The sequence below is a fragment of the Eschscholzia californica genome, unplaced genomic scaffold (assembly GCF_041429995.1).
Source record: "Eschscholzia californica isolate CP2 unplaced genomic scaffold, dmEscCali1.0.p SCAF_3, whole genome shotgun sequence".
NCBI lineage: Eukaryota > Viridiplantae > Streptophyta > Magnoliopsida > Ranunculales > Papaveraceae > Eschscholzia > Eschscholzia californica.
The window spans coordinates 32,125,022-32,150,212 of record NW_028238420.1 but is presented as its reverse complement, the minus strand read 5'-3'; the positions used below and the strand labels follow the sequence as shown (position 1 = coordinate 32,150,212).

The 25,191-nt window shown below is 37.7% G+C and overlaps 3 protein-coding genes across 4 annotated transcripts; 2 read left to right on the top strand and 1 right to left on the bottom strand.

Moving 5' to 3' along the window:
* The first annotated feature begins 518 nt into the window (after positions 1-518).
* UBP5 (ubiquitin-specific protease 5) lies at positions 519-8,591 on the top strand. Of its 2 annotated transcripts, none has more exons than XM_086669379.1 (13): positions 519-883; positions 2,080-2,331; positions 2,642-2,786; positions 2,891-2,950; positions 3,037-3,132; positions 3,598-4,017; positions 4,193-4,333; positions 4,413-4,583; positions 5,433-5,690; positions 5,779-5,927; positions 6,235-6,780; positions 7,220-7,493; positions 8,058-8,591. In XM_086669379.1, the coding sequence occupies exons 1-13, from the start codon at positions 714-716 to the stop codon at positions 8,235-8,237; spliced, it is 2,862 nt and encodes a 953-aa protein (XP_086525505.1). In that variant the 5' UTR covers positions 519-713; the 3' UTR covers positions 8,238-8,591. The 2 variants fall into 2 exon arrangements, with proteins under 2 accessions (XP_086525505.1, XP_086525506.1); XM_086669380.1 differs by having other exon boundaries at positions 606-883; positions 7,573-8,591.
* Positions 8,592-10,352: 1,761 nt separating this feature from the next.
* On the top strand, positions 10,353-19,557 carry LOC147549571 (phospholipase A I-like). Its single transcript, XM_086666966.1, has 18 exons — positions 10,353-11,173; positions 12,098-12,245; positions 12,340-12,418; positions 12,516-12,669; positions 12,760-12,969; positions 13,063-13,308; positions 13,407-13,569; positions 13,650-13,910; positions 14,001-14,122; positions 14,442-14,603; positions 15,051-15,243; positions 15,830-15,966; positions 16,371-16,509; positions 16,720-16,926; positions 17,023-17,503; positions 17,582-17,798; positions 18,309-18,398; positions 18,822-19,557. The coding sequence occupies exons 1-18, from the start codon at positions 10,604-10,606 to the stop codon at positions 19,251-19,253; spliced, it is 4,011 nt and encodes a 1,336-aa protein (XP_086523092.1). The 5' UTR covers positions 10,353-10,603; the 3' UTR covers positions 19,254-19,557.
* A 747-nt stretch (positions 19,558-20,304) lies between these two features.
* On the bottom strand, positions 20,305-21,434 carry LOC147549570 (uncharacterized). Its single transcript, XM_086666965.1, has one exon. The coding sequence runs from the start codon at positions 21,325-21,327 to the stop codon at positions 20,833-20,835; it is 495 nt and encodes a 164-aa protein (XP_086523091.1). The 5' UTR covers positions 21,328-21,434; the 3' UTR covers positions 20,305-20,832.
* Positions 21,435-25,191: the final 3,757 nt, after the last annotated feature.

Genomic DNA, 25,191 nt, shown 5'->3' with positions numbered 1-25,191 from the left:
GGAGTCTAAACTGGCTTAAACACTTCGAGATGTGTAGCCGACTGAGATCTTTTTAGAAGTTTCGGGATTAAGTCGGTAGGTCGCTTGGCGCTGCTGCCTCCCCAGTTCTGGGCGTAAGACACTAGCTAAACCTGTGTGGACCCCCATTACTCATTTGAAGACCCCAGGGCTTATCTGTCCATGCCAAGAGCGTTTTGCAGAGCTGGTTTCTTCTTGCCGACCTCCCAGTTAGGGGAATATTCGGTGGACTATCAGGGGCTCAGCTGCCCTGCTACCTTAAGCCAGGTTGACCCAGTAGACTTCCGGTCTGATCTTGACTCTTCAGACGTTAGTCAACGTCTGGACATTTTGTGCATCATCACTTAGCACTTCTCGTGGTCCTCTGACTGAGTAATCCGAAGCACACAGACCGAAGAAGTCCAAAGGCACTCAGACTGGCCTCAGTATGTAATGTTCAAGCCCATAATAGGTTAGGCCCAATCTGAGTCCCCTTAGACTTGCCTAGGGGGTAGAAGAGAGAAAGTGAGACCGAGTAAAAGTGAGAGGCGCCTATAGACGCACCCTTGAGGTTTTTCCCTTACCCCGGTTAAGCTATTGAAACTCCCGGGCAAATAAGAACGGGTGGTAATTCCCTTTTACTTATTCGCCTTTTGTCCTCCGACTCTCTTCACTCCTCTCTGTCTCTCTCTCTCTCTCTCTCTAGGTCTGGGGTAATGGCGACAACAGATACCGAGTTGCAGGAAAGTGGAGAAGAGAAGATGGAGAACTCGATCTGCAGTGAGCAGCTCACACCAGATGAAGAAAGGATCATCATCAGGGACATTGCCACGTCTGCCGAGTCTCAGACTCAAGAAGGCGACACCTTTTACCTCATCACCATAAGGTTTCTTCTTCTTCCTCTTCTCTTAATCCTTCTTTATCAGATCCGTTAAAATGGAGTACTAAAAATTTGCATTAACAGTTTCTAGAGAGAGAGAGAGAGAGAGAGTACTAGAAATGGCGACCTAGGCAGCAGTAGAAAGAAAAAGTACATAGAATGGGTTATTACTTATGACTCTTTCATCCTTATTTCTCATCTGAATCATTAAAAATAAAAAATTAAACCTTTAGGTCTTTAAGGCAATTTTCCTACTTAGCCCTCAATTTGGGGTTTTTGGGGAAGGCACCTTAATCCTATTTTCTGTTGATAAGATTTGATATAGCTTCTTGTTCATAACCGCATAGAGTGCATGAAGTAGTTCTATGTTCATTTTGTTTAAAAAACTGTGTTCTTTGTCGTTCTTAATAGTTGATTAGGTTTGGGCTTTTGATACCTCATTGATTCCTTGAGCGACTAACCGACAAATGTGCTTTTTACGCATGAGTAAACTAATCTATAAGTTATACTACTCACCGGTTATTCTACTTGCTGTTTTTACAATGCGTCTGTGAGACAAGCATACTGAGAATCGAAGTGTCAACTGGAATATCTTCAGTATACATTTCCGTAAAAGATGGGAAGTAAACGAGGAAGGTTTAGAGGTACTGGATATTATGGAAAGGAACAAGCTTGATAAATCTGCCTCCAAAATTTGTAGAATCAGATGATGAACATTCTGTAATTGAGTGTATAGAGATTTACAAATGAAAACTACTTTCCTAGTAGAGCAGATTTCCTTCCTTGCACATTGTTCTTGTGTCCAATCACTTAGTAATTTAGGCCTTGCATAGTACCGTGAATACATGAAAGTTACAGCCAAGTTATGATTTGGACCATTTTGTGTAACCATATATATATATAAAATATATAGATAGATATGAAAAAACAAACCCAACATCAATGCGCAATCAAAGAAACCTCTACTCGTGAATCTTTAGGAATAAGAACCAGGGCCCTTAATTTAAGCAAGGAGTCAAGTGTCAATATAATATCTTGATCTTGTGCAGTAATCTTTTGTCCTTTTCAAATTAGGCATTGAGTGGCAATATATATATGCTTAACATAGTTAACTAGAAGACGTTATCGTTATTATTGTTGTTAACTAAGTTATTGGCATAATAAATGCAAGTTATCCTAATTTCTTTTTCCTTGTTGGGTAGATGGTGGCAACAGTGGCTTGATTATGTAACCCAAGAGTTGGCAACTAGCACAAACGGTGGAACCTTTCATGGTTCTGAGTATGAAATGACTGATGCAAGTGCTCTAAAAAGACCCTCCAGCATTGACAATACTGATTTAATCTATGATACACCAGAGGACTCCAATATTGGAATGGAGCTTCATGATGCTTTGGTGGAGGGGCGTGACTATATCTTAGTTCCAGAGGAAGCTTGGAAGCAATTATGTTTGTGGTAAGTGCAAATCCAAATTACATTGTTGTTTGATGCAAGTCTGCCCTTTTCCCATGTATGGAGTAGAATGTTCACTTGTTACATTTTTCTTTAGTTTACGTATGATATATGGATGTTATCTGTGTGCTCTTCCATTCTAGAGTTTTCTATTATAGAGTTGTGAATTTCTATGTTGTGTTTCAGTGGGATATGAATCTAAGTGGTTTACCTTCATAGTTCATACTTGTGATTGTAACAAAATGCCTAGGTTATAGTTTATGATCCTTCGACATCTGAAGCGTTTAGCAACTGAGTCTCATGTTCATTTCAGGTATGGTGGAGGCCCAGTATTAGGACGGAAAGTGATAAATCACGGTTTCTCTCAGATGGTGTTGGCTGTTGAAGTATATCTTCTAAGACTGCAACTCCTTTTGATGCCAAAAGGAGAACATGCTACTGTTCGGATAAGCAAAAAGGTGTAGTCTTTAACCACCATGCAAACATAGTCTGCGTTGGTCTCTAGGAAATAGCTCAATTTTTTGACTGTAAAAGATACTGAAGCTCGAAATTTTGTTGGCAGGAAACTATCAGGGAGCTCCACAAACGCGCTTGTGAGATTTTTGATCTTCACATGGAGCAAGTAAGATATGATTTGAAAATTGTTCGCTTCTTCGTGCTCCAGTGTTGTAACACTTATTTTTATTTTTTTTGCTTTTGCTGTTACAGATATCAATTTGGGACTATTACGGCAACCAGAAATATGACCTCATGAATAACATGGATATAAATCTAGATGACGCCAACATCCAGATGGACCAGGAAGTATGTTCCTTCGGTTTTTCCCTGTTATTTTACTATGTTTAGTTGCATAAAGATTTGACGTTTTGCTATTTAAGTCTTTCCTGCATATGACGAGGAAATAGGTTCTTTCGTTACTATGTTTAGTTGCAGGAAGATTTGAGGTTCTATTATTTCAGTATCTCCTGCACGTCACTTTGTCACTTGTACACCATAATGTTGTCTTGTCCATTATTAGATCCGTATAGTATACTACATAATACTTTTTCTCTTTCATATGTATATGTTATCAAATGTTCCCCTTTTTGCTCCCTCTTTTCCTTTCTGATTTGTAAATGGGTTTAGAAAAAGATTTTTCTGGATATTCCTGAATAGCTCTGTGGGGTTTTCTTCACCTCATAAACTCATTGAAGATTCAGCTCATTCCTTCTTTTATCTCCTTTCGCAGTCTTAGTTACTTATTTTTATTTTGAACAATACCCCAAACAGATTTTGGTGGAGATCGTTGGATGTAGTAGTGATACTGCATTTGGTGGTTCGTTGAGTTCAGTACAAGAAAATGGATCTGCAGAAAAGGAATCAACTTCTGTCCTTCTTGAACCTAGCAAATCAAGCTTATCCATAGCAGGGGGTCTGTCTGCAAGCAAGGGTGTTTCTCGAAGTTGCACTTCGGAGCTGTCTCAAAGCCAATATGGGGCTTCCCCAATCGGAGAAGTTGATAATTCATATGGAATCAGTGGTGTGGTTACAAGAGGTTCTTCTGGAGGTCTGACTGGGTTGCTTAACCTTGGAAACACTTGTTTTATGAATAGTGCAATACAGTGTCTTGTACATACACCTGAGTTTGCTAGATATTTTCGGGAAGATTATCATCCTGACATAAATTTCAAGAATCCTTTGGGCATGGTTGTAAGTTACTTGTGCTTTTCGATTACTTCATATTTCCTTTTCTACAAGATTCTACCATGAAAATTACGTAGGTAGGTTATTGTATATTTAAAGTTGGCATCCAACTTAGTTAGGAAATGGTCTAGCTATCTATACTTGATGATTATTTTACTCATTTCAGATGTTAGTTGTGTAGGGTGAGCTTGCTTTAGCTTTTGGGGAGCTGCTTCGGAAACTGTGGGCTCCGGGGCGAATGCCAATTGCTCCTCGTCCTTTTAAATCCAAACTTGCTAGGTTTGCACCCCAGTTTAGTGGATATAATCAACATGATTCACAGGTTTAGTGCTTATCATCAACTCTCCTTGTTAACATCTTGAATTTTCCATCTCCTTATCTAAGAAGTTTATTTTCTCCAGGAGCTTCTGGCATTTCTGTTAGATGGCCTTCATGAAGATCTCAATCGTGTAAAAGACAGACCTTATATAAATTCTAAAGATGCAGATGGCCGACCTGATGAAGAAGTTGCTGACGAGTACTGGGCTAATCACATTGCTCGAAATGATTCCATAATCGTCGATGTGTGCCAAGTAAGTGCTAAACAATTTGATTTTGAAGGAAAAATTTCTTTTTCTGTTTGATCTGAGAAGAAGCTAATAAAATTGTGCCCGAATAACAACATTGAAGAGTTAAGGTTCTTGAAGACTTGAAGTCAGATGTATAAAATATCTTTTTATGCTTTTCCTAAAAGAATCTTCTGATTGATGAGGTTTTTATCCCCATTGATACTGTTGGAGTGAAAAGTTCACGATAGATATTGAAATGTATATTTGTTAGTAGCGTTAGCGTAGGTGACTTGGTAATTTTTAGTTCATTAGCCAAGCTTGTGAACACACACATAGATATGACATTCGTAAATGAGGACAATAGAAAGAAAAGATTGTTCACAAGTAGTCAAATTTCAGTCTTTCAGACCAGTATCCTAGTGAACATTCTATGTACATCTACTTGTATAGTACATTGAAGGGGGTACATCCAACTGAATGAACTGGACGTCGTAACCTCGCTGGGGTCTTATGTTCGCCATGCCACAGAGGTTATTTGGAAAGCCATCCTGTCTTTATTTATGCTTTACAAATGTGAACAATCACATCTCCAGATTGTGGTTATTTATGTTCACCTAGATGATCACTGTTAGTGGAATGAGGAAGTTGTACCCGTAAGTCCGTAACATGCCATGTGTTTATGTTTGTATAATGGTTATAAACATAGTCTTGTCTCTTGAGTACTAGGAATGTGTAGAGCATAACTAAGAAATCAGTTTTGTATTATTTCCTATTCCTTTTCCATGCCCTAATAGATGTTGGATGCCAACTGCTGATGTAAGAACTTGGAACTTGTCCGTGAATTTATGTATCTGAGTAATCCAAATTTGACAGGGTCAATACAAATCAACTTTGATTTGCCCCGTTTGTGGAAAAATATCCAAGACTTTTGATCCCTTTATGTACCTATCCTTGCCGCTTCAATCTACCAACACTCGGACAATGACGGTCATGGTTTTCACTAGTGATGGTAGTGATTTGCCTACATCATGCACTGTGACTATTCCCAAGCAGGGCCGTTGCAGGGACTTGATCCAAGCAATCAGCAATTCCTGTTCCTTGAAACCTAGCGAGAAGCTTTTGCTTGCAGAGGTATGTAAGAGTAAAGATTTTAATGTTTCGTGAAAGAAGTGATACATCTATTTGATTTGGATTAATCTTTTACGTGTTTATTCTACAGATACGTGGGCACCTGATTCATCGGTTCCTGGAAGATCCTCTAATAATGTTATCCACCATTAAAGACGACGATCACCTTGTTGCATACAAAACACTGAAATTTGTCAAGAAAACGTTATTTCTTCAGTTGATACACCGCCGTGAAGATAAGTGAGTATTATTTAAGCAACATCGTCTTGGCTAAGGATCTATTTCGTTCGAATAGATTGAGTAAATTAGTGCCAGAGCTGTGACTAGTTAAGCTCTACCGTAGTACCATGATAAGAACATATACTAACAGAACAAGAAAGTCTGAGATCTTTTTTAGGAAACTGCCCGTTTCATATTAATATCTAACTATCTAAGAATCATAGCTCCTCTTTCTCCTTTTGCGTAACTATACTTTCTCAGTGTCTGATATTATACTCTATACTGGCCTGCTTACAATTTTGTAATATCTATTTAATTTCTGTTTCAGGAAGCCTTATGGTATACCTCTTGTGGCAGCAATCTCACATGATGATAGTATCACAAGAGGCGAGGTACAAGAGATAGTTCAGAAAATGCTCTCTCCAATGCAAATAATTGAGAGTCTTGCTTGTTCTGTTCTTCTTAAGACACAGGATTCAGAGGCAGCATCTCACCCATCTCAAAATACCAGTTCGAGCGAAGCACATCCACATTCAGCTGACTCGGACTCCATAAAGGAAGATAAGAGTGATTCTGAAAAAGTGGAAACATCAGCATTGCCTCTCCAGTTAGTGGATGAAAACAATGAATTCATTGATCTGTCTATAGAACAGGAGAAGGCCATCAGTCTTTCTTCTTCTTCTACTTCAGTTCAGGTTTTTATTGATTGGTCAGATAAGCTCTCCGAAAAGTACGAGACTGGTTACCTTGAGAATTTGCCGGAAGTGTTTAAGTATGTACCACCAAATAAGAAAGCACGTACTGAGCCTCTTTCTTTGTACACCTGCTTGGAAGCTTTCTTGCGTGAAGAGCCACTTGTACCTGAGGACATGTGGTAAATCCTTATCTTTGTCTTTACATGTTCATTAATACTGTGGCATTACGATATAAATGTATTGACTCACCTGATGCGAGTGAGCAAAAATCCCACTCATTATTGATAAGGTTTCATTCACGGCAAGGTACCAACAATTTGACCATATTAAGTTTCCACCTATAAGATGCTAGTCTTCATTCAATGCAAGCAGGTAAGAACTGTTGACGTAAGGAGAGTTCAGGATAATGAAGCATCCAGGTGGTTGAGAGCATCAAATCACCATTATAGCAATTAAACTCTTAGATCTAACCCTTGGAAAGTGTTGCCTAGTTTTTGTGTGTGCCCATTTTGCGTAGATCACCTTTTAACTTTTCAGTCTTTTAACCAATTTTATAGGAATGTTTCTATAGTCATTCTGTAGTCTTACACAAATATTTGATATGAATTTCCCCTGAAGGTATTGCCCACAATGTAAAGAGAGAAGGCAGGCAAGCAAAAAGCTCGATTTATGGAGGCTTCCGGAGGTGCTAGTCATCCATTTAAAGAGGTTCTCTTATAGTCGGTCAATGAAGCATAAGCTAGAGACATTTGTGAACTTCCCAATTCATGACTTTGACTTGACGAATTACGTCGCCCACAATAGTAGCTCCAAACGTCAACTTTACGAGCTTTATGCATTGAGCAACCACTATGGCGGAATGGGAAGTGGGCACTATACAGCACATATTAAGGTAAATACATACCGAAAACATACTAATAATCATGAAACGTTATTTATATCAGATTTGCCTTTTCTTGCTACATAATTAGGGTGCAGTTGGTGCTTGACCATGACTTCTGGTCCAGTCAATTTGGTTATGTTCTTTAGTGTATCAACGTAATTGGATCCTGGGCTACAGGTACGATCTTGAATTTGGTAAGTGACAATGGCCTTGCGGGTGTGATTGTGGAGCCTTCGCCAAGAACTAAACATGTATCTGTCGGGCTTGAGTGTGGCTGGCAAGTGGCAACTGGCAAAAGTAGGGATAATATAAGTCTTTAAAGCATGGCAATCTGCAACTGCCTAAAATTGTCCATTCCTTGCATATTTAGGGTCATCGCACAAGTCTCGTACTCTGTAACTATAACCACCTATTCTCGACTAATGGTTTACTTTATTCTACTGCACCAAGGAGTAGCAATGACTGGATAAATTTTGCATCCAGACCTATCAAATTTTAATTTTTTTTCCCAGATTTGAGTTTTTCTTATAAATCGAATGTAGATATTTTGTGATTCTTCTTATGTTGATGCAGCTGTTGGATGAGAATAGGTGGTATAATTTTGACGACAACCATATTTCGCCCATCAACGAGGAAGAAGTGAAATCAGGTGCTGCTTACGTGCTTTTCTACCGAAGAGTGAAAAGCGCAGATGTCTCGGTGAGCAACGGAGCGCAATCTTCTGCAGGACACGACATTTCATCCAAAAAGTAAAACACCACTTGGTCGCTTGAGAGAGAGAAAATGAACAATCTGTATGACTTACTAGAACTAGGATGGCATGGGATTAGGTAAAGCAGAGAAGATGGCATGGGTTATAGGTGAATGAGTTCTAGCATGGAAAAGATCCCATCTATCTACAATTTTATACTGGGTAATGTTCATTCTCTCAGATAAGCTTATTCAGCTATTTATCAGGTACACAGAGGGCTTTTGTTTCAGTACATTTTGTAACAATGGAATTATGTATACATGAAATTGGATCAGATCTTACTCGGACCTCACAATTTGTTGTTTATAGATTCTGCATCTTTTGATATTTCCTATCAATACAATGCCTTTAACCAATGCTAACAGGGCCAGATTTCCTGTTACAATCCATGATATTAGACATCCTTGGTTGGTTATGAGCTTAGGTTGTGCTTCTATTTTTTGACATTGAACTCATATCTCTCAAGTACCTTAAATGGTATGGATCTTAAACTTATAGTATGAAGATATATTATGAACTGAATATAGTGATATAACTGCCATCACATTTTAAATACATCTAGCCATACAAAGACCTACATTTACTTTATTTATGGGATTATGCGTTAATTTCATGAGATTAATAATGGGACAAATTGCTTCCACTAGGAATTGATCTCGATACCTCGTGGGTTTAAGAAGGGAAGTACGAACTACTATATCATAGAATGCTGCAAGTTGAGGTTGTATTTTGATAGCAAGAAAATGTGTCCTATGGAAGTGTGAGTTTTTATGGAATTCATTACGGGGGAAGCAGAGGGTATACCATGAAAGGGTTTAAACATTTTTTGTTCACATTTGAAGTTAATGGACATATGGTTCCATGAAAATAAATTGCATCAATGAAGAGTATGTTATTTTTACTTAAAGCCCTGTATCTATAGAAATGAAAGCTACCAAATACAATTTTAACTTTTAGAAAAATATCGTGTCAGGGGTTCAATTTCTCGCTTGGAACAAAAATCCTCTTTGTAACTTTACGGAGGAAATAATTCTATATGAACATCTCGTGACTAACAATAAAATATCTAAAACCTCTTCACGTTTTGAATTGAATGTCGGAAAACTCAATACTTTTGCAATCAACTCAAGAAGTGTCCTCTTTCAACAAAAAAACAAAAAAACAAAAAAAAAAAACTCAAGAAGTGTCCTTTTTTTATCATTGCAAATGTTATTAGAGTGGATGTCAAGCAATACTGTAGAACCAAGGGAAGTGTTTAGGTTACTCGGCTGATGAAGGTTTCTACAGAAGAATCAAGCGACATGAAAAACCATAATAAATGGATTAGATTACTCGATTGAAAGAGGGCATGAGCACGTGTGTGAGTAGCATAGATTTAACACCGTCATGGGCGAATCTGTTATATGAGGTTGTTAAGGTAAAATAGGCATTAACAAAGGGCCTCAATTATAATTGTTCCCAAGGGGTAAAGTAAAAACACCAAATAAGCAATGCACAAAGTTTTAAAGGCAATCTTGCATAAAGCAATCCCTAGTTTGGTTAAAAGCAATGTGTGATTAAGAGGCAATGCCTAAGTCAGAGTTGAAAAGTTGTACATGCAATGTATCTTTATGTTAAAGGTTTGCCCCGTCAGAACAAATCGACCAAGTTTGGTTCGAGGCAAAGTACTCCCTTATTCTCCAGCGAAAATTGTCGATCGAGATTTCAAAGATTTTCTGCCGGCAACCTAACCTAAAATAAGAAAATAAAGAAAGTCTTATTTCAGATTAGGTCGCTACCCGGAAGTTACCTCTTGACGGACGGTCTTTGAATTCCCGACGGGTGATTTTTGCCTGAGAATAATGGAGATGACGTTGCCTCTAACCAAACTCGGTCAACTTGTTTTGACCAAGGGTTGGATGCAAAATACATCACCTTCAAAAAAAAATTATATTTAAAATCCCAATATATAATATAATACAGCTAAAATGGAAGAGCAAGTAGAAAGAAACCTTGTTCAACAAAAAGAAAAGTAGAAAGAAACCATATTTCAACAAAAAAATAAAAAGAAAGTTTTAAAGGCGCTCCCAAGAAGTGTTAGAGGCGTCTCTTTTACTCAAAATATCTTCCTCAAATTTGCCTTAATGGAGGCGCTTCTAACACTTATAATGTGATCTTTTAAAACCCCCCAAACAAGAAGCAGTTAGTTAATGGAATTCTAAGAGACAAAAACCATCTCAACTGAACTTCGTTTAAGGTGAAGCCAGGTATTCATCAATTCTCAATCTTTGATCGTTTTTTAACCTAGAAATGTATAACAATGGCAATTGATAGAAGATCTTCTGAAATTTTACCATGAAAAAAAACTGATTGATTACAAGTTTCTGAAATGTCATGGGGATTAGGATGGAAACGATCATCTGAAATCTTCCATCTTTCATTAATCTATGGTGAGGATGATAATTTTGAAGAAATAACCCCTCTTTCTTCATCTTCATCTCCTGAACCTTCTTCTTCTTCTTCTTCTTCTTCTCAAGAAGAATCAGGATCAGGGTTACGTATTGAATTAGATTGGTCTACTAATGATGATGAAGATCAAGTTGCTCTTAGGTTACAATCTCAACTTATGGTTGCTCTTCCACCACCACAAGATTCTATTACTCTACAACTTATTCATAATAATAATCATAACGATGAAGACGAAAATGAAGATGAAAATGTAATAAGTGTTGATATTAAAGTTGTGAAAAGAAGAGACCCGTTACGAGTTTTGATTTTGTCGAAGACGATTGGGTCAGGACAACAAAGTGATGGTGTTGGTGTTTTAACTCGTTTGGTTCGATCTAATCTGGTTGAATCAACAACACTTGGTGCTACTAGTGAAGAAATTTCAGCCTCAGGGTTTGCAGATCATTGGAAAACTATTACTTGTTTAAGTCTATGTGGTTGCGGTTTATCAGTAAGTCCTAGAGGTTAAACTTTTTACTATTTTAGAAGAATTTGCATCATTTCGTTTGATATAACTGTGATCTCTTAATCCTTAATGTCAGAATAGTCCCACATTCGGAATGAGCACTCAAACAACCAAGAATGTAGTTTGCATCATTTTGTTTGATAAAACTATGATCTCTTAATCCCTAACGTCGGAATAGTCCCACATTCGGAATGAGCACTCAAACAACCAAGATTGTAGTTTGCATCATTTTGTTTGATAAAACTGTGATCTCTTAATCCTTAACGTAAGAATAGTCCCACATTCGGAATGAGCACTCAAACAACCAAGAATGTAGTTTGCATCATTTTGTTTGATAAAACTATGATCTCTTAATCCCTAATGTGAGAGTAGCCCCACGTTGGGAATGAGCACTCAAACAACCAAGAATGTAGTTTGCATCATTTTGTTTGATAAAACTATGATCTCTTAATCCCTAATGTTAGAGTAGCCCCATGTTGGGAATGAGCACTCAAACAACCAAGAATGAATGTCTAGGTCTTCTCCACTCATAGCCAGTTGGTTTTGAGTTGGATGACTATAAACATAACATGGTGTCAGAGCTAGGCCCACATGGGATAGCTTTAAAAGCCAGCCGTGAGGGGGGCACGTGAGAATAGTCCCACATTGGGAATGGGCACTTCAAGAACGAAGAGTTTAAGATGCCAATTCATGTCAATAACTTTTTTTTTTTTTCTTCCTAATCATTTAATGCTGCTCTATTTTAGTCCTTAGGTTTGGTAAAGTAGATTACATTTTGTGCATAATTTGAGAGAATTGCAATTATTTGGAAGTACTGAATATTTTCAAGATGAGTATTCTATTTCTTACTCAAGCTAGAGGCGGTACTAGTTCATCGTTATACAATTGTTGGTTTGGTTGCTTTTTCAGGTACTTCCAGTGGAGTTAGCTCGTCTACCAGTTCTTGAAAAGTTATATCTTGATAGCAATAAGCTAATGGTTTTGCCACCAGAGGTTGGTGACTTGAAAACTTTGAAAGTACTTACAGTTGACTATAACATGCTGGCTTCAGTACCTGGTAAACTTGGCTACATAATGTTTTCTTTTAAGTTGGTTAAACCATTTCGGCTTTCTACTGTTCTTATTCATTTTTCTCATGCATTTGTGAGCAGTAGAACTCAGGCAATGTGTTGGATTGGTGGAGTTGTCCCTGGAACATAACAAACTAGTTCGCCCCCTTCTTGATTTCAGGTCATTTGATAAGAAATTATGACATTAGATCTGCCTGTTTATCGTGATGCTAGTATACGACTGAGATATTGTGATAATCTTCGGTTTAACTGTGCAGGGCTATGGCCGAGTTACGTATTCTAAGGCTATTTGGCAATCCCCTTGAATTCTTACCAGAAATATTGCCTTTGCACAATCTTCGCCATTTGTCTCTTGCAAATATAAGGATTGAAGCTAATGAGACTTTAAAATCTGTGAATGTACAAATAGAGGTAATATATCTATCACTCAGCTATATGGGTAGTACTTGAATAAACCACTTAAATCGTTGTAAGGCTAAAGTCAACTTTGAATGCGTGCAGACCGAGAACAGTTCCTACTTCATTGCATCTAGACACAGATTGAGTGCTTTCTTCTCTCTTATTTTCCGATTTTCTTCCTGTCATCACCCTTTATTAGCTTCTGCCCTGGCCAAAATCATGCAAGACCATGGAAATCGCGTTGTTGTTGGTAAAGATGAGAATGCTGTTAGACAACTCATAAGTATGATGAGCAGTGACAACCGTCATGTGGTATGTACGTAACCGTAGATTTTGTAAGTTAGATGTGCGTTTAATGTTCCTTACGTTTTCCCCTTTACTTTGGGTAGCTCTGTTTTGTTGCAGATCGAACAGGCTTGCTCTGCTCTTTCGTCACTTGCAGCAGATGTTTCTGTAGCAATGCAGTTGATGAAATGTGATATCATGCAGCATATTGAATCATTATTGAAGTCTATGGCGCCCGAAGAATTAATTTCTGTGCTTCAAGTAATGGTTAATATGGCCTTTGTATCTGATACTGTATCTCAAAAGCTGTTAACTAAAGATGTAATGAGATCACTTAAATCCCTGTGTGGCCACAAAAACTCAGAGGCATGTTCACTGCAAAATTTGTATTTACTAAATTTTTTGCTCTCTCTCTCTCTCCCTCAATAATCTAAAAAGTGGGTTCTCTTTTTTCTTCTCTTCAGGTGCAAAGATTTGCCCTTCTTGCTGTTGGAAATTTGGCGTTTTGTTTGGAGAACCGTCATATTCTAGTTACTTCTGAAAGTTTACGTGAACTCCTATTACGTTTGATGGTAGCATCTGAGCCGCGTGTCACTAAAGCTGCAGCCCGTGCTTTGGCTATTCTAGGTTTCTTTCTCACACTCTATGTTTTAGTCATTTTGATTTTGAGAAATCTAATTTCTCTTGTTTCTTTAATGCTTATTAAGGGGAGAATGAGAATCTGCGGCGAGCATTAAGAGGAAGGCAGGTAGCAAAGAAAGGGTTACGCATACTTGCAATGGATGGGGGTGGAATGAAAGGTTTGGCAACTGTCCAGATACTTAAAGAAATTGAACGAGGGTCAGGGAAGCGTATACATGAGATGTTTGACCTTATATGTGGTACATCCACTGGTGGTATGCTCGCTGTTGCTCTTGGAATCAAACAAATGACCTTGGATCAGTGTGAAGAAATATACAAAAAGCTTGGTATAAACATGGCATTAAGTATTTGTGGTATGCACTAGTTCTCTAATGTTCTTCATTTATTAATCTTGTTTCTTTATTGTATTTTCTCAGGGAAGCTTGTGTTTGCTGAACCTATACCGAAAGACAATGAAGCTGCAACTTGGAGAGAAAAGTTGGACCAGCTTTTCAAAAGTTCATCACAAAGCTTTAGAGTTGTCGTGCATGGATCAAAAGTATGAAATCTGCATTCTTTATTCGGTTCCTTCTAAACTTTACCATGATGAGTTCATTGTTTCTTGACATTTTTTTTAATCTCACTGGTTTTATAGTGGTGACAATTGAGGAGTAAGTGTTACATTCTACCTTTTTGGAGAATTTTATAAGATTTTGGTAGTTATAATCAACTAATTTTAATAGCTAAAATAGTTCATTTCTATCTTTTCCTTTTTGTAATTCAAATTAATCGCTACATTCATGTTATGTTATTGGATATCTTTTCGAAATAGTTATATTATTATTACTTATATAACAACAAACCACATCTTTTTGCAGCACAGTGCAGATCAGTTCGAAAGGTTGTTGAAAGAGATGTGTGCTGATGAAGAAGGTGATCTTTTAATTGAGTCAGCCGTAAAAAACATTCCTAAAGTTTTTGTAGTATCCACTCTCATCAGTGTGATGCCAGCGCAACCTTTTCTGTTTCGGAATTATCAGGTAAGTTTGGAAATATCTTTTTTCTTTTAATCTGAAAAAACAAGAATATATTCAACGTCAACTAGTTCTCGACGGCATCCAATCGAGGGTGCAACAAGACCCACCAACATCTTAGTTGTTATAAATTAGTAGTAATTTGTCTATTATAATTTTAGAAGAGTAAAATTATTGAGCCACTTGAGCTCGAGCCGCACCCTGGGATTCCCCATATATTAACAGCTCTGCACATGGGTAGATTTTTATCCTCGGGCCATCTGAGTTACACCGAAAGGTGGACTCCCAAGGAACTCCCGAATTTTTTGGTACAACAAATTCTATTTCGCGGCCCTTATTATTTCCAGCAGGTTTCTGAAACTAGTAAAAGCAATAAATAGAATCACTGGCGAAATGTGTCTATGAGTTGGAATCTTGTTGTATAAATAAGTGTTCCGTCATTTTGGTGTATAGTATCCTGCAGGCATCCAAGAAATGCCATCAGGAGCCATGGAAGTTTCAAATACACATGGGGTCGGAACAGCTGGTACAGGTACTCAAGCTGGATTTAAACAGAGTGCTTTTATTGGAAGCTGTAAGCATCATATATGGCAGGCTATTAGAGCATCTTCTGCTGCTCCATATTATCTTGATGATTTCTCTGATGGTATGTGTTCCTTAACTTAGTATCCATCTTGTTTTTTTTGTATCTTTCTTAAATTGCTCCTCTGTTGCTGTTATTCAGTTAGTCATTTAGACTTGTACAACACGGTCGGGGTGAAAAAGAAGCACGATACTGAATTTTGGTTTCACTATAAATATGGTTTTCTTGAAAGGGCCAATATTTAGTGTCGGATTTACTTATGATAAAACAAGTTGCTCGGTGAAAAGAAGCACGACACTAAATTTTGGTTTCGGTAATTTTTGTTTCCTGGATATGGTAAAAAAAAAGTGTAACAACTTTAAACTTGTATAACTCTTGCTATCATTAAGAAACAATGGGAGGAGGATGGAAATGCATGTTACAAGCTCTGCCAAGTAAATGAAGATTTGTAGTACTTCTTAATGCGATAAGTTATAACATTATGAAATTTAATCATCAATTGAATACTTGTTTAGGATAAATACTAACTCAATTCGTATTGAGTTGCGTATTAGTAACATACAGCGAATTGCTAATAACAAACATTTAATTTATGTGTTATATGTACTTCGCACGATAATAGTTCTCTTTATATTTTACTTTCTTATAGATGTACACCGCTGGCAAGATGGTGCAATTGTGGCAAATAATCCAACTATTTTCGCCATAAGAGAAGCACAACTTCTATGGCCCGATACAAAAATTGACTGTTTAGTCTCTATTGGATGTGGTTCTGTGCGGACTAAGGTAATTGAAATCTAACATTTTATGTGATTCTTTGTAGGCTTGTCTAAAATACCTGTATGTATGAAATAGTTTCATATTTAAGTTTATCGAATGCCACCTCAATTAGGCTTTAGAAGATGAGAGATTCTGAATCTTCGCTCATTCAAGTAGCTTTCATGGATAGCATGGTTCACTTTTGCAGTTTTCATAAGGAGCTTTTTAACCCTGCTAGCTCTAGTTGTCTTTCTTGTTAGCTGAATATATGAATGAAATTTGATAGTACTGATATATCATGAAAGTGATAAATATTCCATCGTTATAGGAAATATTGACTTGTAAGTGTGAAGTGTGAACAACGGCTGTGAAGTATAAGACTCACTTACATTAAGTGTTTATTAATATGAAAAATAATTTCATTACTATAGATCCGAAAAGGTGGGTGGCGTTACCTGGATACTGGACAAGTTTTGATTGAGAGTGCATGTTCAGTGGATCGGGTGGAGGAGGCTTTGAACACATTGTTACCTATGCTTCCTGAAATCCAATATTTTCGGTTTAACCCAGGTAAGTGTCAACAAAAGAATTACGTATGAAGGTCTAACTTTATATACAATCTAGGTTATTATATTTGAAATTTCTAAGCTTGAAGATCCTAATTCAAAGTTAGATTCACACCAATCAGTTTCAGTTGCCTTAAAAATCAAATACTTCCTGTCACAAGCAACAACATTCTGAAAGATTTTACATAGTTTTGTATATGGAACCATCTGACAGTTGATGAACGATGTGATATGGAGCTGGATGAGACTGATCCTGCAATCTGGCTCAAGTTGGAAGCTGCCACCCAGGAGTACATTGAACAGAACTCTGAAGCATTTGCAGATTTATGTGAGAGACTACTTATACCTCACCAAAAAGAAGAAAAATTGTCGGAAAAATTGAATTCTGCATGTGGTGCTAAAACAAACCTTTCAGACTTGGGTAAGTATGTTAGCTTTTGTAACTTGAACATGCCACAATTCTTTTCCTTATCCACGTTGTAACAACGAAAATTTGGATTTAAATTTTCCCGTGTAGTTATCAATGAGAATAGCCCTTCTTTGGGTTGGAGGAGAATGGTACTTCTTGTGGAAGCATCGAATAGTCCTGATTCAGGGAGAGCTTTTTATCACCCCCGGTCTCTAGAAACATTTTGTGCTCGGAACGGGATCAAGCTATCTCCCATAAATAGAACAGTAGGAACTTCAAAGTCTGAACCTGCAGCAACATTTGCTACACCGTTCTCATCGTCGTTGTTTACTGGAAGCTTTCCAACAAGCCCACTTCCATATAGTCCCAAAGTTGCTAAACATAGAACTAACCGAATTGACTTAGTCCCTCATTTAAGCTTGGATGAAGCTCAAACTGGAAATGCACTTGGTTCTCCACCAATATCTCCTATCAGACCCAGACAGCTCTCAGCTCCTGTCCAAGCATTGCAAGAGAAACTTCAAAGTTCTTCCCAAGCTGGAGTTATACATTTGGCCCTTCAAAATGATGCAATCGGTTCAATATTGAGGTAGTCCTTCTTCTTTTCTTTTGTCTTTACCAGTTAGTGTTAATAAAATCTCATCCGGTTCGACTCGTCCATTTTCAGTTGGGAAAATGATGTGTTTGTGGTTGCTGAACCTGGAGAACTTGCGGGTAGATTTCTACAAAGTGTTAGATTAAGTTTTTTGTCTACCATTGGGGATGATAATAGGAAAGAAGCATCAGGCTTATTTAAGTTTTCAACTATGGCCGAATTGATTGCATACAAGCCATACTTCCAGGTTGGGTGTATCGTACATCGCTATATGGGGCGACAAACTCAAGTAAGTTTTTTTCTTCTATTCTCCTCCACATCTCAAGAAATCAGACCTCAGGTCACATGAGCCAATGTCAGCGGCAACCCTTGATCTTATGCATCAAACAGTGAAATGACAAAAAGGTCTTCCAGACCATCCCCTCATAGTTACAGCCTATGAATGTCTATTTACCTGTAGTGGTGGCGAACTCAACAGGGCTAAACTCGCTATTTTTCAAGTTATTCTTAGTTCTTACCACTAAGATAGTTAGATGCGATAAAGTGGAACTCTTAAAAGTTTTACACTTTAAGCGGAATATGAAACATCAGAAGTTTGATAGGAGTCTGAAATTGTTTCAGATAATGAATGTTCTTCAAATTCTTACCGAACTTTCAAATGTTCATATTCCGTGTAGAACGTAAAATAATTAACAATTTCCATCTTACCGCATCTACTGGTAAAACTTCTTCATCATTCTTATCTTATCCAGTTACTAAACAAAACATAAAGTACTTACTCTACTAATGACATGCGAAGGTCATGGAAGATGACCAAGAGATTGGAGCATATATGTTTCGTCGGACAGTGCCATCGATTCACTTAGCACCAGATGATGTTCGCTGGATGGTATGTTTCACTTATTATATCTTTAAAAAAATTTCTTCTGATCTACTACTCCCATATGCATTATCGTCTATCCATTCGAAGGTTCAAACTTATGAGCTGTGACTGTAATAGAAATTGAAACAGCAAGAAGGATATTAGAAGTGTAATCCCACCAAAGAGGTCAGGGGCAACCATGGTCTTCTTCGATATCTGTCGAAGTTTAAAAGAAAAAAAATAAAGGAATCTTTGGTTTAAACCGAGAAACTCATTCCTAAGTTGTACTTTAAGGAATATAGAGCAAGTTTTTGAACATTTGTTTCGTAATTCTCTCTAACGAAGAGGAGATATGATTATCAAATAACGATAGATGGAGACATGTGTAACTACATCATTCATGTATTTTCGTTATGATTATTCAGCTATTCTACTTTCTGAAATCTCTAGGTTGGAGCATGGAGAGACAGGATAATAATTTACACTGGAACATTTGGGCCTAGTCCAAATATGGTGAAGGCCTTCCTGGATTGTGGCGCTAAAGCTGTTATTTGCCCATCAACCAAACCTACGGAGCTGCTGTTAACACCTAACGACTCAGGTGAATTTGAAACCTTAGAGAATGCAATGTTCGAGATAGGAGATGAAGAAACAGAAGACGAAGAAATAGAACAGCCTCGCAGTTCAGCTAGTGATTGGGAAGACAGCGAGCCCGAGAAAGCCCAAGAGTGGGCAAATGAGGAAGACGAATTATCTCATTTTATTTGTCAACTATACGATGTATTGTTCCGGGAAGGAGCTAGGGTAGATGTGGCCCTCCAACACGCACTTGATGCGCACCCGAAACTGAGGTACTCATGCCATCTCCCTAGTATACCATAATTAAAATGTTTTCCACAAGAAAGAAAAATAAATAAGAAACCTACTTATCAACCAGAATAACTGTGCGTGAAAATAAGAGAGGATAAAGATAAAATTTTGACGACACGGAGAAGAAGTATAGCTCTATATGTGGGATCTTTCTGCAAAAAAAAAAACTTGTTTAGTTCAATAGATTCAGAGTTTTATTCACATTTGTAAATGTATATAGTTTTTGCGTACTTGTCTTTCCTTTTTTTTTATTAAGAGCTTGCGAAGATGTCATAGCTGAACCTAGAGGTATTGACTGTATGGAGACCTTTCTTTTCGTATCTATTATCAATTCGACATTTCAAATCATTCTCTGTTTTCCTGTTAGGAATCAATACAACACTTCAAACCAATTAGGACTCAAATATGGGGCACAGGCGCCTATGCCCCACATTGCATTTTGTTCAAGAGGGGGAGTTTGATGTTTAATGGCTTATAGAGAGTCCAATATTCTCTCCGTGTGTGAAACTTTATTATGTGAGTTGTCTCGACGATGCACAGCTTGGCCTGTTTATGGGCCGTGACTTACACCACAGCACGGGTCTGGCCTGTCGTGAAACGCTATATTCAGCAGCAAAGACTCCCATTTGACATTTTGGGTTAATGTAAGAGTTCTTTCACCACCTAACTGTTGGAGATACAGAGAAAGGAACTCCATTTCAGTTCTGCTTTGATATATTCCTTGAAGCTTATATCACCCTGGAATTATGCTGAATTACATTGATACGTCGTGGATCATGATATTGAAATGGTCCAATAATTGATCCTAGCATCTTATATCTCGATCATATCGTCGATAATGTAAATAGCGGTTGTTATGATTTTGTAAAATTCTCAAACGTCTTTGAATAACTTTTCACACCCTTCTAAGGGCAATCGTGTTTGCACACGGTCCGGCTTATTTTCACACCCTTCTAAGGTCAGTCCTATTATTTACATAGAACAGGCAGGTAGGGGAGGGGGTAAAGTGGGAGGTACTTATCTAATGGGAAATAGAAAAGCAGGAAATAATTGTATAACAGAGGAGTGAAACAATCTTGTTAATTATTTATACATTAAAATCCAGTAGCAATCGCAATCAGACATTTTACAAGTTTACTTAAAAGGATAAAAGGGCTCCTTCGATCCTAAAGCAAACATTAAGGTTTTTCAATGTCGGTACCTAGTCAGCAACCACACAACGAGCATCCCGGTGCCCAATTCTCATAGTCGGTCCTCTCAGCCAGACCAGGCCAGAATATCACCTTTCACACTTCACTCGTAAAACAAAACTGTAAATCCATCTTGGCTACTGCGAAATCTCTAATCAAGATCGGTATTGTTTCATAGAAGTTTCATTATTTTTGTAACTAGTATAGTTTGAGCTTCAGCTTTGTGTTTTACATACAAATACATATAAATCACCACAGGGTTCAGAGAGTGAATGACTGAAACGATTCTTGAGCAGAATAAGGAGATGCAAGTACTTTTTGTCTTTCTCATTACTAAGCAAAAAATAGTTCCTACTATGCAAGTTTTCCACAGATTCAGATAGCATTTTGTTCCTTTAGAGTTATCGAATGGATATTGAGAGCTTCGAGAAACCGAGTCTACTGAACTTCTTGATTCGGCTAGATATAGGAGAAGACCATTTCTTTTTCGTCCTCTCACATTTTATGTCTACTACCTCCACGATACTTGATCTTTTCTTCTTCGATTTTGCTCTACAAGGTGTTCTCACTAAAGCAATATCTTCAGAGAAGAGCATTGGAATTTCAGGAGTACCCTTCTTCCCGACTTTTTGTCTGGTTATTATCATAGCTCCATGGCTGCGGCTACTACTCGCTTCATTCGACATACTTCTTCGTTGTAGCCTTATATCAGAAGTGGAACTACAGGGAAGTGAAGCTGGCATTAATGGAGAATTTCGACTAGAAGATATAGACGTTGATACTGATTCAGTTTTCATGACCCCTAGTTCTTTCGTCATCAAGGAACTGATTGTACCAGTTGCTCCAACTCGGACAGAACCTCCCCCACCCTTGATAAGCTCAAGTTTTGGATCCATGACTTTCTCGAATTTTCAATCCCACGTTTCCAGAGAATGTCCCTAACTGAAGAGACGTTCTAGATTCAAAAACTTCATAGGAATGGGGTCATCCTACGTAATCAGCGTATTCTGTTAAACAGGAACATACACAATCAGTATGTAATAGACGAGCTTGAAACTTACGTGCAGACATGAGAAATCTAAACTCGACCCCAACACAGGATGGGTTCGACCTAGGCTGATTATGAGCTAAACTGCTTATTTTGTAACATGTGAGAATATATATTAAACTCTAGTAATAAGAGACCATGTTGCTCATGATCCAAAACCTTATTTCCAAAGCTAATTGGTTTCTTAATGTGAGAATAGTCCCACACGGGAGAAGGGGTATCTAGCAACCAAGCATGTAATGTATATGTCCTCTCCACTCATTGCCAATTGGTTTTGAGTTGGATGACCACAAACTTAACACCTAACATGTGATCTTTGGGCACTTGACACTTGTGAGTCGTCAACAGTTTCTACTATTAACTTAGAAACATTGGAATCAATACAATCAGTGAAGTGAATGAACACTCTTTAAAAATTACGTAAGCCGCAAGTTAAGAGAACCAAAAAAAAATCTTGAATATATTATAAGACGAAGAATGTTGTTTCCTGAACTTCCCATAAACTATAAACTCGTCAGGACTTCATAGTTACACGAAAGCTATCGAACGAGATATTGATGCAAAGACTAGTAGCTCAACCTCTAAAGAGATATTTTTAGGTTATGAATAGAGTGAGCCCTAACCAACCTGTAGATACACCATAAAAAATTCTAATATATGCATACGACATGAAATGGCAGATTATGGATTTAGCTAGTGAGAATACAAAAGCAGATTGATATGAACAAAACAACCCTAATTTTTCTTTTTTCCATAAGCACAACACACTTCATCAAACTAGCCTATGAATTAAGATATCTTAGTAAACTTGTAAGAAATCTAATATATGAAAATACATAAACTAGGGGACGAAATTTTGGATCAGGACAAATCAAACAATAACCTTTTAATCTTCTATTAGTATTGAGAATCTTAGGAAAAAACACCAAATACTAGTAGTTTACCTTCAGATAGTTATGATTGTAAACCCTAGAAATTAGAAGAAGTTAATGGAGATGGTTGTTTCATTGTAAACATTTACGGCACTATGTTTTTGTATTATGTCTGAAAGTCAACGTGACTCTGTCATCTGATACACCCCCACGTTTTTGCTACATGAGATGCAACGCATCAAATTGGGTCTTCAACTAGCACTCAAGTTTGAAAGGGAACCCCCCTGTTTTTTCTTTTTTTTTTTCTTTTTTTGTTGAGGAAAAAACAAGCAAAAAACTATAGAGAAGACGAATCTACATCCCAAGAAAGATCGTGGACCGAGAGCCAAATCTGTTTGCTACCATTTCTACGTCCCCATTTAGCTAACTGGTCCGCCTGAGAGTTATTTTGTCTCGGAGTGTAAGTGAAAATGACGTCATCAAATTTTTGCTTCAGACAGTTGATGTGATTCATATGAGTTACTGATTGCCAATGTATAGTCGGATCACCATAATTGATATGTATGATCAGATTTTGGTTGTCGCTCTCTATATGCAGCTGGTGGATTTGACATTCTTCGGCCCATTGCATTGCACGAATAATAGCTCAGCATTCACACTCTTCTGCATTCTGACCTCTAATGTAATCTGCCATCGCTGCAATAAATTGTGCCTGATCATCATGCATAGCACCCATGCCTGCGAGTTCGAAAAGGGATGCGAATGAAGCATCCAAATTGATTTTCACATAAGGTGGGGTTGGAGGAGTCCATTGAGGTTGTTTCTCTTTGCTCTTAGTACCCTTTTTACCATACAAACTAGTCGGAGTGCTTAGGATGTTGGTAATAGTTTGCTTTGGGTTTTGAACCTGTGAAGAAAAACATTTGTCACATCTGGCTTTCCAGATATTCCATAGGATCGTTGCTAACAAAACTTTCCTTTCTTCTTCCAATTCCTTCCAAACTAGTATCCAATCCAGTATACTGGTTATGTCATCTGTAATAATATTGAAATGAAACCAAATGGATCGAGCAAAACAACAGTGGAGAAGCACATGAGTCATAGTTTCATTCTAGCCACACAATGGGCAATCGTTTTGGTTACCAATATATTTGCCTATTTTGTTTCTGACTGGTAAGTTATTCGTACAGCATTTCCAAAGAAATAGTTTAATTCTTGGTGTTGTGGTGATGTCCCAGATAAAGTTCCATTCAATCGTATCATAAGGGTATCTGGAAGTTTGCAAATTGTAGTACATAGATCTGACTGAAAATTTACCTGTTTTGGTTAGAGTCCATCTTGCTTCATCATTCTACTGAGTATGTAGAGTTATGCTTAAGATAGCATTGCATATATCATTGTTAAAACATTGAGTTATAATATTTATATTCCAATCGTTATTATTAATTAGTTGAGCCACCATGGATAACGGACTAAAATTAATGTTAATTAATGGCGGTGGATGGTCCGGAATCCAATAGTTCTGCCAAATATTTATGTTTGTACCTTTGTTAACATCCCAGAAGATGAGATTGGACACTTTGTCATAATGTTTAGAAAGAGATTTCCAAAGCCAAGAATGATTAGACTTAGCTGCCCGGGGCTTGGTCTTCTTAGGGAAATATTTACCTTCGAGTAGTCTAGCCCAAGGCGAGTCCGGGTTATTGATGAGGCGCCAAACAAGTTTGCTAAGAAAAGCCTGGTTATCGAGCTCCGGAAGACGAAATCCTAAACCTCCCAGTTTTTGAGGGAGGCATATAGAAGACCAATTAATGGTGCGAATGGAATTGGGTTTTCCCCACCAGAAGGCCCTTTGAAGGGTCTCGATGCGACTACGTACACCTTTGGGGATGGCGAAGCACTGCATTTAGTATCGGGGAACAGCCGCTGCAATTGTGGATATAACCACGGAGCGACCAGCTTGGGAGAGGAGATTAGTCTGCCTTTGGAGAGTTTATTCTGGATCTAATTGGTAATGGAGGAGAAAGGTTATTTTTTGTTAGCTCCAATAAAAAGGTGTGTGCCCAGATATTTATCTAGAGCGGAAGACTGATGCACTTTCAGGTCCCTAATGATAATGCGTTTAACCTTCAGATGAGTGTTCTTAGAGAAAAAGATTATGGATTTGTCAAAATTAATCATCTGTCCCGAGGCAGAACTGAAAGTATTGAGAATGTGTTTCAAGTTAGAAATATTCACTAAACAATTTTGGCCAAAAATGATACAGTCATCCGCAAAGAGAAGATGTTTGATAGTGAGACTAGAATTAGAAATCTTGAAATCAATGAAGGGGTATTGCTACCGTTAGCTTCAAGGAGCCTACTGAGGCCTTCCATTGCAAGGGTAAAAAGAAAGGGAACCTCCCTGGCAAGCAACTTAGAATTTACCGAGAGATCAGATCACTTCGGACATAATTTTAAGGACCCTTCGATAAAACATGCATTATAGGAGTGAACAACTGTCGTTTTTTTCGGTTTTAGCTCGAGCCGGAGGCGAACCAAAAGTGACGGTTTGACTAAATCGTTGGCCGAAGTGAGATGCAACCGCCATATTTATCGGGATAGTTAGTCAAGATACTTGCAGAAGACAAAAGAGGAATGCTTAGAATCGGCCATTCTTAGTTTTTTTACAATTTGTTTACATATTTGCGCGGTGGAGTTTTATTCTTTTATTGTTCATTTCATTAGTTCCGGTTGACTCAATAAGTTTCTTTTAGTTTTAGTTTCTTATTATTTGTAATTGTCGGACCCATTGATCCGCTGACAATTTTCAAATAAAAAAACGAGTCCGGCTAAGAGCAT